The following is a 14,491-nucleotide window of genomic DNA, read 5'->3' on the forward strand; positions in this document are numbered from 1 at the left end:
TGTAAATTGCTGAATAGCAAAAGAAGTCTTGTAAGTCCTGCTGGAAGTCAAGGGCGACAACCCGTTCCTGCTTTCCGGGCCATTCTTTTAACAGGTCCTTGACACAATCCAGATTTTCTGGTAATTCGAAGTTTAAGCAGAAGCGCAAGAAGGCCAAGTGAAACCGGTCCTAGGATGCTTGTTTCCAGTCCAGGGAGGACCTGGCTTGGCAGTTCGGGTTGGACTGTTCCCAATGGGCGCAGGGTCAAGACTGATTTGCATATGGCTGGGTCCAAACTGGAATGGCATGGTGAGCAAAAAAACGATGGATTTAGGCCCAGATCTCTGTACTGGGGTGAATGTATGACATTATTCTGCATTCTGTCCACCAATTGTTCTTTTTGCAAGGGAAGTTTACCCCAGTCCCACCATTCTCAGCCTGAGAAGTGGAGAAGACGTTGAGGTGCCTTGTGGTCTCTCACCTACTCCCTCATCGAGGAGACTATTCTGCAACTGATCCTGATACACCCCAAGTTTTCAGGTCCATTAACGATGTTGGAACATATTGAGGCCTCAAGAAAGGCCAGGTTGCAAGTCTTTGACATCCTTTTGGCTCCCTCTGGTATGCTTCTGGGCACCAAGGATTGGCGAAGGCCTCCAATTGGGTTACTAACAGTTGGTGCACCTTCAGCACCGTCTGTGCCTCACCAACCTATCAGTTCTTCTCTGATACCAGAGCCATCTTCCCATCCAGCATCAAAATCAACAACTCTCAAAGCGATATCAACTTCTCTGGTGCCAAAGGATCACTGCGTTTATTTTATTTATTTATTTAAATTTGTAACGAGCAACATCTACCCGCAGTGGGTTTCCCGGCGCCAGGGACAGACTCGAGAAGGAAAAAGGATAGGCATACTGAAGCTAGCTGATAGCAACATCTTATTTTTATTTATTTATTTAAATTTGTAACGCGCAACAGCTACCCGCAGTGGATTTCCCATTATCCTATCGGATCCTTAGCCAAATAAATCCCAGCCTGATCGAGGTTAGGTTCCAAAGCCGTATCTCAAGCCAACACACCTGCCCCATTTCAATCCGACTATGACAGTGCCATGCCTTTGCCATGGAGCTGCACAGCAGCGCTCCATAAACTTTTTGGTTCCCACTTTGTTCATAGTCAACCTGCCTTAGGAGATTACACTGGAAATTATGGGAATTTGTTTGTCCAACACTGTGATGAGGACAACCTATATATGGAGTTGCAGAAGGCCAGTGGATTTGACACTTCCCCAGACACTGTACTTTGATCTTCCCCTGGGTCATCAATGGAAGGGAGTGCCTCTTTTCCTGTGGCAATGAGAAGGGCAGCCACGTTATTGGACCTACATCTGCCAAGTATGGAAGTCAAAACTAATGTCTTGATGGAGGTTTTGCATCCTGGGCAGACATACTCTGAGCCTCTGTTTCCATTCATTGAAGTCCTAAGGGACACCTTAATTGGTACCTGGTCTAAGCCTTGTTCCTGCCCACCAATGAAAGGCAGGTTGCTAGGTGCCACAGACCGGCGCTAGGCATAGCACCTTACACCAAAAAGTGTGGTAGTTCAGGCTTCTACCATAATTAATTTCCAATTTCTCCTCAAGAAGGAGCGTCAAAACGGATTGAATCATTTGGGAAATGGATGTTTTTCTCAACCAGTCTAGCACCTTGGTCAGTCAGTGCCAGCTACTTACTGGGAAGATGTTCCCATGCTTTATGAAAACATTGTTTGGAGAGATCTTGTGGGCGAGTATTTCAGGCCAACTTATCCCAAACCAAACAGTATGGTCAAGATGCTGCAAAATATATCCCCTGTCCAGGATTTGACAGCATCGATTTCTTGGTCAGGGCAATCGGCAGCAGCATGGTGCTTCGGTGTGATGCTTGGATGAGATCCACGGATTTCTATGTGAACGTGCAGGCTCTTTGATGGACATGCCATTTGACAGATCTCGCCCGTTTGGTGAGAAAACAGATTGTGTGTTTGGAATGTGTAGTATCTTCATGTTGTGGTTATAATGTTCCCTGTTACCTGGTTCCTAGCTGCTCAGCCAGTATGAGTGTTCTCGTATGGAATGTTGGTGTGATGGACATGAGTGGAATGCTGGGTGCCTGGTGTGAGTGTTGACAGTTCGAAGATGGGCTGAGCAGCAGGCAGGCTGCTCCTGGTGGGGCTGTTACCACTGATGTAATGAACTTAATAAATAATTCACAGACACTACTCGGCTACGTCCACTACTTCACTTCTACGCATGGAACTTCATTATTACAGAATGCTTCCTAAATGTTTGGCGTACTGGCAATGCGAAGGCCCATCTCCCCTGCCACAGTCACCCCAGTATTTTCGCAGTCCAGGATTAGGCCAACAACTTATAGGCCCCAGGGACAGCAAACTTCCAGCACCCACACCCTTCAGCATCAGCCTCCGAGCTGCTTTAGTTTGCCTTAGACACTTGACCGGCAGGTGGGAGGCAGAATTAGACATTTACTCTAAGGGTGGTAAAATATAATTTTTGGCAGGTGGGTCCTTCAAATCGTTCAACAAGGCTATGCCCTGCCATTCCCTTTTGACCCGATGGACATCAGAGCGCCTCTGGAGCACCTGTCCATCTTGCTTCAAGAAGTGCAGGCTCTTTTGGCCAAAAGAGCCAAAGAGAGGGTCCGGCCCTGGAAATAGCAAATGGTTGTTACCCCCATGATTTCCCTGTGCTGAAGAAGGACAGAGGCCTTTGTGCTATTTTAGATGTCTGCCCTCTGATTGTCTTTTTACGGAAGGACACATTTAAGATGCTCATGCTGACTCAGGTTCTGTCCACTGTGGAACCAGATGACTGTATGGTAGCTTTCTACCTGCAGGGCACCTACTTTCATGCCCGCCCTGCAATGGCACAGATGTTACTTGCGGTTGAAGGTGGGCAAAAAGCATTTTCTTTTTGCTGTGCTTCTCTGTGACCTCATTAGTGGTCTGGCAGAGACCCGACTCCATATCAAGCTTTTGAAGTTACAGGCCATTCGCCTGGCACTGAAAGCCTTCCTACGATCCATCAAGGTAGGACTGGTTCAGGTTCTCACAGACATCAACATTATGTAATACTGCAACAAGCAGGGTGGGGTGGGGTTCAGTACCAGGAGGCTCTTAACCTCAGGTTTGGCTGGAGCGACAGATCATTTTCATGGCCGCAAACCACCTGTTTGGATCCTTAAAAGACAGGGTGAATGAGCTCAGCCGCTGGAGCGTGGTGGATCTCGAGTGGCGGTTACATCCTGAGTTGGCACAAGGAATCTTCCAAAAATGGGAAGAACCCTTTCTAGATCTTTGAAGAACCATCAAGAACTTGCAATGGTAAAATGTATGCGTGCTGGAGTTTCCAAAAAGGCTGTCTCTCAGAGACGCATTCTAGATAGAGTGGAGGATGGGACTCCTGTATGCCTTTCGCCACTGCCTTTCCTGCCCAGAGTTTTGAAGATCAGAAATGACCTGACCCAAGTCAACCTAGTGGCTCCAGAGTGGGCAAGAAGAGTGTGGTGCCTGTATCTTCAGGGCATGAGCACCTGTCCTCCAATCAGCCTACTGCTTTTGGAGAATCTCTTGTTGCAGCAGCAAAGCAGGATACTGCACCCAAACCTGCACCTCCATCCGTGGAGATTGATTGGCAGTAGTTGACTGCATTTATACTTCCTCCCAAATTTGTAGATGTCATCCCTGCCACCAGTCATTCCTCCACAAGTTTGTGGCCTGGTGCGGTGCCTGCAATATGGACCATTTATGGGCAAACTGTGGGTTGTCTGTGGCCCAACAAGGACTTGCAGTGAGCACTTTCACTCTTTTCGTGTTTGTCTGAACAACTGTCCTTGTTCAAGTCACCTGTTGTGTAGAGGTTTCTCAAAGGTTTGACAACTTCCCCAAACCCTTTGTGATGACATAGTGTGACCTCAATTTGGTCCTCACTTTCTTAAGGTGCACTCCCTTTGAGCCTATGCACAGCTGTCCACTATGTCCCCTGACTCTAAAGACTGTGTTCCTGGTCGTGGTAACATCGACTCGTCATGTAAGTGAATTCCAAGCGCTCTCCTTCTGGCTGTCTTACACAAACTTTTTTCTATATAAAGTGGTGTTGAGGAACAGTGTGGCATTTTTGCCAAAGGTCATGACAGCTTTTCACTTTGGGCAATCCATCACTTTTCCTACGTTTTTTGCTCTGCCTCATCCCTCAAAGAAGGAGACCCATTTGATTGGATGCCAAAAGTGTCTTGAGCTTCTACATCAGTCGCACCAAGACTATTGAGTGGACGATTAGCTTTTTGTGTGGTTCTCAGGGGGCACAGGCAAAGCTGTGAAGAAAAGGACTCTGTTAAGATGGATAATCTTCTGCATTAAGATGTGCGTTGCACTGGACAAGAAGCAGCTTCTGGAGAGACCGAGGGCCCACTCCACCAGGTCCAAGGTTGCTACCAATGCACTTCTACACGGAGCGCCTGTTCTTGACATCTGTCATGCCTCAACATGAACATGTTCATGAAGTACTACTGCCTTGACAGCCAGGTCCGATGTGAAGGGCATTTTGGCTATTCAGTCTTGGCAGGACTTTTTGGTCTGAGCCATTCCACATACCCACCACCTGGTGAGGTATTGCTTTGGTATCTATTCTGAAGGTCAGGAATTTGCGGTTAGAAGTATCCATCAGAAGAAAAAGTTCCTTATCTTTGGTAATACTCTTTCTGATGGATACTCTATCAGATTCCTCACTGCCCTCTCACTTCCCGGTTCTGTGGAAAGTTCTGTTTTCCACTTAAAAGTGGTTTGCCTCTGATTGTTTTTGGCTCTGTGTCCAAGGTGCGGACAGTCAAGAAAGAAACTGATATCGATTTGCAAGGGTGGCACTTATATGTAGCTCCATTGTCTCTTCCTGGGCAGAACAACCTTGATGCAAATCTGGACAGCGCCACCTACTGGCGCGTTGGAGCAATGCTATTCAGACCTTTTCATATCTAGTCTAGTGCCTGGGGATAATTTGCAGTTAGATACAGTATCCACTATAAAGAGTGTTACTGGAGGTAAGTAACTTGTTAATTTAAGCCAGAGTTCGATGGGGCTAGCTTCTTTGGGGGAAGATCTGGCTCCAATGTTTAGTGGTGCCCTAGTGCAGGGGCTCTGGTTGAGTTGAGAGAGAAGACATGCTTAGAAATGATTCCTGCTCTCGCTTATTTCTCCACAGGACAAGGTTGAGTGGTTGAATTTTCAAAGTAGGAGCCCAGACCAGCATGGGGGACCAGAGGACCCACACATCATTGAGGTGGAAGAGCTACCCCCGGAAGCCGAGCATGCAGGAGAACAGAATAAAGGTCACTTGTTGGGTTCCTCTAGCAATAGTCCTAGGCAGCCGGACAGCATGAGGACTGATGCCGCTGGGACGGCACAGGTGGAGTGGCGCCCTCCCATAATGTCAGGCTACGAGAGGCATTTCATGCCAACTCCAGAGGACTTGGCACAATTCACATGACAAATCTGAGAGTGAAAAAGAACTACTGAGCAGAACTGTGGAGAAAACAGAATCCTATGACTTTGGGGCACTCAAAGAGCCATCAATTCAGGGGAAGAAAAACTCTCACTCCTAGTGCCTCACAGAGCCATGAGAAATCAAGTTACCATGTGGAGAGGGTGTCCAGATTCTGAAAGCAGCAATAATTCCTAAAAATGCTTAAAGTGCGCTGGCAACACGGCGTATGAGCTAATCAGGAAAATCGAGTGGTGCACCGTGCCATCTGTTTACGCAGTCGAAGAATATAGAAAGAATCATGTGTCTTTTGTGATTGCAACCAGATATTTATTCTACCAGCTGGGAGAAACCTACAGGGCATCAGGTGACTGGACTGGGCATAGAACCACCTTTTCAACCACTCATGAAAAGAAAACAGAATGTTGTGCCTTCAGGAGATTCTTAGAGTTCTCCACTTAACCAATCAGAACAGAATGCAATCCTGTTTCTCCAGGAAATGTTCAATGCTATCTTTTCAGCAATCAGAGGCAACACCCAGGGAGCCTGGTGGCTCTTGGATGTGAATTGAACAGTGTAATGACCCAGTCAGGAGAAACCCCATATCTGTGCCTTTGATCTTTGCCTATGACTTGTTACACCATTCCTCTGCCTTTTGGCTAGGTTTGCTCTATAGCAATACCATATATGCATGCATGCATGGAAGGCTGGCAGCTCAGGCAATCCAGTGAAGATCACTGTGTTTGGGTTCTGGCTTTAATTTGCACCACTTTGTCCATAGTTCTATTTCTCCCTACTAGTCTTCCATACCGTGAGCTGAATGTAGCACTGCCTGCTGATCAACCGTGCCTGGAGGTGACTGTAATACTTACCTGATGTTCATGTGTGCCTCGCGACCCATGAATGAATACGGGTAAAGCTTCTTGGTGCTAAGAAATGTGTGCGAGATTGGAGTACTGAAAGGCATTTTCCTTATTTGGAAGAGAGGAGCTAAGTACGTAAATGTTTCCTAAAGGTTCCAATGTGAGGTTTAAGTCTCAGATGGAAAGGCAGGGTTTCCCATCTGTAGGCAGGTACTCTTACAGAAGTGTGGTCGCCCAATGCAGCCAGGTGACATCTTGGAACTGCCAAAGCTGTTTGTTGGCTGATTGCAAGGAGCGTGCCGCGATATGAATGGCCAGTCTGGAAGTGAGAGGGGAGTAAGGTGCTTTGTGGACTAGGCACACAAGTTTTAAAGTTATGCGGTGCCTAACTGAATATCAGTTTAGGAATCTGAGAGCCTGGGAGATAAGGCTCCACGGTTTAACTTGCATATGCTACCTGCTGTGTTTTGAAATTGTTGCCGCTTTTCGATAAGATTCACCAGTATCTCTAGATAGATGTGAGGATACAAAAGGAATGAAATTGGAAAAACTGCTTTTTGTCACTGCATTTACCTGTTCTGTTGAGGAAAGAGCAGTATCAATTTCGACTCCTAATTTTTTTATGCAGTAAGAAAACTAAGGCTTGGGTCTTAACGAAAGAGGCCAAAAAGGGAGTTCCAGGTAAAAAGAGGGGTAGTTTAGTATGAGTAGCCTGCTGCTCCCTTGCTGCTGGAGCTGATGCAAGCGCGGAGTGCTGCTCCCCAGTGTTTTTACACCCTACTTCACATTTTCTGCTGCTCACCTTTAACTATGGATGACTGTACTACTGCCTCCTGCTGACCTGTATATCGAACTGACTGCTGCTCCCCACCATTCCTCGCCTGCAGCTGGGGCTGAATGTAGCATAGGATGCTACTCACACGTGCATTCGATCTGGCTGTTCTACAGCCTTTTGTTCCCTTGTTCTTGGAGCTGACGCAAGCGCTGAGCGCTGCTCCCCAGTGTTTTACACCCTACTCACCTTCTCTGCTGCTCACCTTTAAATGTGGATGACTGTACCTGGGCCTCCTGTTGACCTGTATATGGAGTCGGCTGTAGCACGGATTGCTGCTCGCCTGTATCCTTGGATGGAATGTAGGGCAATCTGCTGTTCCCTCAGACCTCTGGGGTGCATTGGAGCTGACAAGCACTGAGAGCACCTGACCTGTATCTGTAGCTCACTCTGCCTGTAGCTCTGAGGGTTCCTCCCCTCCAGACCCCACAAGTGCCTGGACCTGAATTTAGCAAAGACTGCTGCTCATCTGCATGTCTGCACAGACTGTACCGCTGCCTGCTGCTCACCTGCATGTCTGCACAGACTGTACCACTGCCTGCTGCTCACTTGCATGTCTGCACAGACTGTACCGCTGCCTGCTGCTCACCTGCATGTCTGCACAGACTGTACCGCTGCCTGCTGCGCACCTGTATGTCTGCACAGACTACCGCTGCCTGCTGCTCACCTGTATGTCTGCACAGACTACCGCTGCCTGCTGCTCACCTGTATGTCTGCACAGACTACCGCTGCCTGCTGCTCACCTGTATGTCTGCACAGACTACCGCTGCCTGCTGCTCACCTGTATGTCTGCACAGATTGTACCGCTGCCTGCTGCGCACCTGTTGTCTGCACAGACTACCGCTGCCTGCTGCTCACCTGTATGTCTGCACAGCATGTACCGCCGCCTGCTGCTCACCTGTATGTCTGCACAGATTGTACCGCTGCCTGCTGCTCACCTGTATGTCTGCACAGACTACCGCTGCCTGCTGCTCACCTGTATGTCTGCACAGATTGTACCGCTGCCTGCTGCTCACCTGTATGTCTGCACAGATTGTACCGCTGCCTGCTGCTCACCTGTATGTCTGCACAGACTACCGCTGCCTGCTGCTCACCTGTATGTCTGCACAGATTGTACCGCTGCCTGCTGCTCACCTGTATGTCTGCACAGACTGTACCGCAGCCTGCTGCTCACCTGTATGTCTGCACAGCATGTACCGCTGCTTGCTGCACACCTGCATGTCTGCACAGACTGTACCTCTGCCTGCTGCTCACCTGTATGTCTGCACAGATTGTACCGCTGCCTGCTGGTCACCTGTTGTCTGCACAGACTACCGCTGCCTGCTGCTCACCTGTATGTCTGCACAGCATGTACCGCCGCCTGCTGCTCACCTGTATGTCTGCACAGATTGTACCGCTGCCTGCTGCTCACCTGTATGTCTGCACAGACTACCGCTGCCTGCTGCTCACCTGTATGTCTGCACAGAATGGACCTCTGCCTGCTGCTCACGTGTATGTCTGCACACACTGTACCACTGCCTGCTGCCCACCTATATGTCTGCACAGACTACCGCTGCCTGTGCTCACGTGTATGTCTGCACACACTGTACCGCTGCCTACCTGTATATCTGCACAGACTGTACCGCTGCCTGCTGCTCACCTGTATGTCTGCACAGACTGTACCGCTGCCTGCTGCTCACCTGTATGTCTGCACAGACTTACCGCTTCCTGCTGCTCACCTATATGTCTGCACAGACTGTACCGCTTCCTGCTGCTCACCTGTATGTCTGCACAGACTGTACCGCTGCCTGCTGCTCACCTGTATGTCTGCACAGACCGTACCGCTTCCTGCTGCTCACCTGTATGTCTGCACAGACTGTACCGCTGCCTGCTGCTCACCTGTATGTCTGCACAGACTGTACCGCTTCCTGCTGCTCACCCATATGTCTGCACAGACTGTACCGCTTCCTGCTGCTCACCTGTATGTCTGCACAGACTGTACCACTGCCTGCTGCTCACCTGTATGTCGATTCATAAAAGGGGGTGGTGATGGACAGAGTCTCTGAATTAAGCAGAACACTCCTACCCAGTCAAAAGATCAAGGGCTTGATCCATCACCGTTTTTAAGCTCACTGCACCATCCCAGCTCAGAACCTGGCTACATGCAAATTAGTCTGACCCTGGCCCAGTGCATCATGGGAACAGGGCAGACCGAACTACCAAGCCAATTCTTTACTGGAAAGGAAACAAGCTTCCGGGGACCGGTTTCTGGCATTGCAGCCGTCTTCGGCCCGGCTTGCTTGAATCCTGATGGTGCAGTGAGCAAGGGACTCAATTCTGAGCATACCCTGCCACTCCTATAGTGGCCAAAACGATTCATAAAAGGGGGGGTGATGGACAGAGCATCTGAATTAAGCAGAACACTCATACCCAGTCAAAAGATCAGGGCTTGATCCATCACCGTTTTTAAGCTCACTGCACCATCCCAGTTCAGAACCTAGCTACATGCAAATTAGTCTGTCCCTGGCCCAGTGCATCATGGGAACAGGGCAGACCAAACTACCAAGCCAATTCTTTACTGGAAAGGAAACAAGCTTCCGGGGACCGGTTTCTGGCATTGCAGCCGTCTTCGGCCCGGCTTGCTCACCTGTATGTCTGCATAGATTGTACCGCTTCCTGCTGCTCACCTGTATGTCTGCACAGACTGTACCGCTTCCTGCTGCTCACCTGTATGTCTGCACAGACTGTACCGCTGCCTGCTGCTCACGTATATGTCTGCACAGATTGTACCGCTGCCTGCTGCTCACGTATATGTCTGCACAGACTACCGCTGCCTGCTGCTCACGTGTATGTCTGTACACACTGTACCGCTGCCTGCTGCCCACCTGTATATCTGCAAAGACTTTACCGCTGCCTGCTGCTCACCTGTATGTCTGCACAGACTGTACCGCTTCCTGCTGCCCACCTATATGTCTGCACAAACTGTACCGCTGCCTGCTGCTCACCTGTACGTCTGCACAGACTGTACCGCTTCCTGCTGCTCACCTGTATGTCTGCACAGACTGTACCGCTTTTTGCTGCTCACCTGTATGTCTGCACAGACTGTACCGCTTCCTGCTGCTCACCTGTAGGTCTGCACAGACTTACCGCTTCCTGCTGCTCACCTGTAGGTCTGCACAGATTGTACAGCTTCCTGCTGCTCACCTGTATGTCTGCACAGACTGTAACGCTGCCTGCTGCTTACCTGTATGTCTGCACAGACTGTAACGCTGCCTGCTGCTCACCTGTGTGTCTGCACAAACTGTACCGCTGCCTGCTGCTCACCTGTGTGTCTGCACAGACTGTACCGCTGCCTGCCGCTCACCTGTATGTCTGCACAGACTGTACCGATGCCTGCTGCTCACCGGTACCTTAGAGCTGATTGCAGCACTACCTGTGCCTTTGAGATGACTGGATTACTACCTGCTGCTCGCCTGTGCCTTTAACCTTCGCATTGACTGTGCCCCACTATTTGCTTACCCATCTGTGCCCGTGACATAACTGTAGAATTGCCTCCTGCTCACATGAGCCTGGAGGTGACTGTAGCACTACCTGTTGCTCATCTGTGACTCGTGCTCCTTTCTAGAGCCCATGAGTTAATACAGATCAGATGCTCCCTGCCAGCCCCAGCCTATGCAATGCTTATAAGACTCATGGGTCCACCTATAGAATCACCACACACTCACTTGATGGAGTTGACATGAAAAGTTGAGCTTCTGGTGACAGCTCACTTTTTCTTGGCACAGAGTCACTGAACTCCAAAGGAGATCAGCGAATAAACTTTCAACTGTGGACCACAAGACAAAGTAGTCTTACAAACACATCTACTATTCCTTCCAAGGGTTGTATCACGTTTTCACAACAGTCAAGCCATGGAACTTTCAACATTCTTTCTAAATCCTCAAACAGGGCAGAAAGAATTCTATTCACTCAGTCTCAAAGAACTATTGCTGTATTACTTAGACAGCACCAAGACAAAGCAGTTATTTGTTTCCTTTGGACACACATACCTTGGGAAGCTTATTTGTACGTGGTGCACAGCCAGATGGATTGCAACATGCATTCAGGTTGGCTGTGCATGTGGACATGATTCACAAAAATTCCCTACATGCGTTTTAACGCATAAAAAAGGGCCCCCCATGGCATTTCTTGGCAGAACTCCACTTACGGATATATGTAGGGAGCAACCTTGCCATCTGATCATACATTCGCAAAACATTACTGTATTGACATTCTTGCCAAACATTAAGCCCATGTGGTGCAAACAGTTTTAAAAACGTATTTACTGCAACTACCTCTATATCCTGTCAACCTCAGCATTAGGGGAGGGCAACTCTGCTTTTGGGTCAGTGCGCAGCATGTGCTGCGCAAATATATTATTACTTGTAACCCTACTATTTGCGATTTTCAAATTGTAAATTCACATTCACCAGCCACCTCCCCTGCGGATTAAAAGTGGGGGGGCCTGCCAGAGATTGTACTTAGCACACACAAGCAGGCATATATTTTGATAGGAGAAAACTGCAATAATCTAATGTGAAGTTTGCATGCTGATGCATTCTGGGTTTTAACTGCATGTGTACACGTCCTTCTCGAAACTGAAAATTCAATTCACGAAGTAATCAACTTAACAGATGATGCAATACAGCATAGCATGTAAGTAACCTTCCATAACCTGCACTATTCATGCTTTAAATGAAATATGTATGTTGTAACATGTCGTAAACACTGGAAAAACACATTTTTGTGTTTATTTTTGGGGGAGAATGTGTTATAGTCACAGATAAATTCTGTTTTGCAAAACTTCTTAAAACACTTTAAAAACACCACTGTAATCTGTCAAAACAATTGAACACTTGAGAACAGAAAAAAACCTTAAATCTGTCTACCGTGGAATCTCCACCAGCAAAGGTGGCATAAATCACCTCACACTGACCAATATCCAAGACTCGGAAAGTTGCATTCGGCCAATGAGACTTTTGGATTTCTTGGGAAGTAAGCAGTTGTGGCTCTTGGTTGCAGGCCGCCAGGGGCCACTATACGCGAGCCTTCGCCCCAATGTCCAGAGGTCCTGGACATAAGAACCGCTTAGTTTTGCACAGTTTAATAAAATCCTTGCCTTTTTACGTTAAGTATTAAACCTGTGTTTAAGCTTAGAAAGCCTGAGTGGTGTGGTGTGCTGCAAGGAGACGTTTTCCTAATCCTCTGCTGTTATCCAAACACACAGTGATCAAATATCGCCTAAGAACTTTACTTCTAGGTGTACATAAGGGCTTAGCCTGCAACGTGCATTATATTTACACTTTTACGGCTTCAATGAAGTGTTCTATACCCTGAAATAAAGTGGACACATTTTGCACAGTAGGTTTTTGTGTCTTTTTTCCAGTCAGGGACTGAGGGTTATTTTGGAGCGCTTTTCTCTGGTTATAGAATATTGTGTGCCTCGTTGTTCTCCATATCAGAACGACGAATCTTCATGCATTTGAGCTGCAGTTATTTCAAATCCCTCTCCAAAAGTATTCAAGAGGTATCGGAATTAGGAAGGCTATTACTTTTACCAGATCACTGAGTTAGGCGCTAAGTGGCACAAAGATGTTGTTTGTGGAACCAGGTTGACGTCCCTCCTGGAAGCTCGGTGACTGATCCATAGAAGTGTTACTCAAGACTGTGAAGTGTGTCACTTTGTGTTTTTACCTTTCCACAGAAGTTAGAAATCTGGAGCTTCAGTTTTTTAAGCTTTGTTGCAGTGCTTACACCAAACCCTTTTGGTTTTAAGGCTGGCACAAAGTGCAGGAGGCAGATTACAGGCTGGGATTCCTCTGGTGGCTGATGTGTGTGGTGCCCAGGACCCAGTCACACCCAGTGCTAACAAATATAATGCCATCATGCAAAGTATCAGAGGGTGGTTATAGTCTTCTTGGCAAACCACTAAAAGGATAAGGATGGAATTCGCACATTCCAGTTTGCAGCCTTGTTGTCAAGGACTGTTTTTCCACAGATGATGCCTCCCACAACTCCATGAAAAAAAGAACGGAGGAAGCACAAGAGAGCACGACAGAAATGGTTGCTGTGCTCAAAAACACAGACTGTCTCAGAGTGGCGCTGGCCTAGACAGCCACATGTGCTTTTTTTTACTATTGTCTTAAAAAACAATTTCTGTACTTGGAAAAACATTAAACAGCATGTCCATCCTCTGACCTTGATCAGATGGTGACTTTTCAGAGAGTGATCCTTCAAGGGTTTAAGGGTATGTTTACTTCTGGTGTTCACTCTTCAGACACACTTCTCACTGGATGTCCAACCTGTGCCTTTGTTAGTAACTTTAGTAATTGAACCAAATTCCAGCTCAGCCAATCAAAGAGCAATTCTAGTGGTTCTGGCTGCAACTAAGGCATCGCTCAAGATTCCGTCTCCTAAGCTGAGTTTGAAGTCTTTTACGTTTACTCTACTATGGTGCCAATTTTATCTATTCATAAACTTTTTCAGATATCCCTCACTGAAGTTTTTTGTGAAGAGAAAAAAATGGCTCTTTCTCGGTCTTTCAAAGATTGAACACAATTGTAGAAACACTCACCTGCTAGTTTGTTTTTACAGTGAGGTTGCATCCATGCTGAAACATGTATCTGTATTTTCTCCAGCATTGGATCTTCCATAGATTCACATGGTTGAATAATTCCTAGTCGTCCGTCTCGGAAACCTTGGTAGTCAATGTTAGTTAAGAAATATTTCAATACAACAAGTGGCATTAAAACCAAATTGAAAACACCAATAGAGTACAAGTAGGCCATCCATTTCAATTTATGACCCAAAGTCTAACCGATGAAAGTGCCCACTGTTCCAAGACTTCTGAGAGGCACCAACTGTCAGATTATCTACCGTATATGTATCGCACAACAAGGAAACTTGTCAAATATGATTATCCTGAAATGACTGCAGACTTCCTGTAGGTTACTTGCTCCTCTCACTCAACTGAAGATGCTCTTCACTGCTTTTGGAAATGCACATCACTGCCATAAAAGATACATTCTAATGCTCCTTTAAGTTTCACTCTCCATTCTCGGATCCCAGCTTCTCTGATAGGAAACTTACAGTAACAGGCTGGTTGGACCCACAGGGTGCCCCCATTGCAGTAACTCAATGTTGGCTGATTGTCCATCATTTGATCAACTATGAACAATTATTTACAAACTGCTGCAGTGGAATTCAGAATTATTTGTCCTATACTCATGTACATTTTCCATACTTTGTTAAATGTCACCTCCATA

The 14,491-nt window shown here is 47.3% G+C and overlaps 1 protein-coding gene across 2 annotated transcripts in view; it reads left to right on the forward strand.

The window, feature by feature from the left end:
- The window catches only part of IL27RA (interleukin 27 receptor subunit alpha), a 262,144-nt gene extending 249,559 nt beyond the window's left edge, over positions 1-12,585 (forward strand). For both annotated transcript variants that reach the window (XM_078685668.1, XM_078685675.1), the window contains exons 15-16: positions 5,235-8,401; positions 10,448-12,585. In XM_078685668.1, the coding sequence (XP_078541794.1) occupies positions 5,235-5,519 (285 nt within the window). In that variant the 3' untranslated portion in view covers positions 5,520-8,401; positions 10,448-12,585. The remainder of the gene's footprint in view (positions 1-5,234; positions 8,402-10,447) is intronic.
- Positions 12,586-14,491: the final 1,906 nt, after the last annotated feature.

The sequence above is a fragment of the Lissotriton helveticus genome, chromosome 1_1 (genome assembly GCF_964261635.1).
Source record: "Lissotriton helveticus chromosome 1_1, aLisHel1.1, whole genome shotgun sequence".
Lineage (NCBI taxonomy): Eukaryota > Metazoa > Chordata > Amphibia > Caudata > Salamandridae > Lissotriton > Lissotriton helveticus.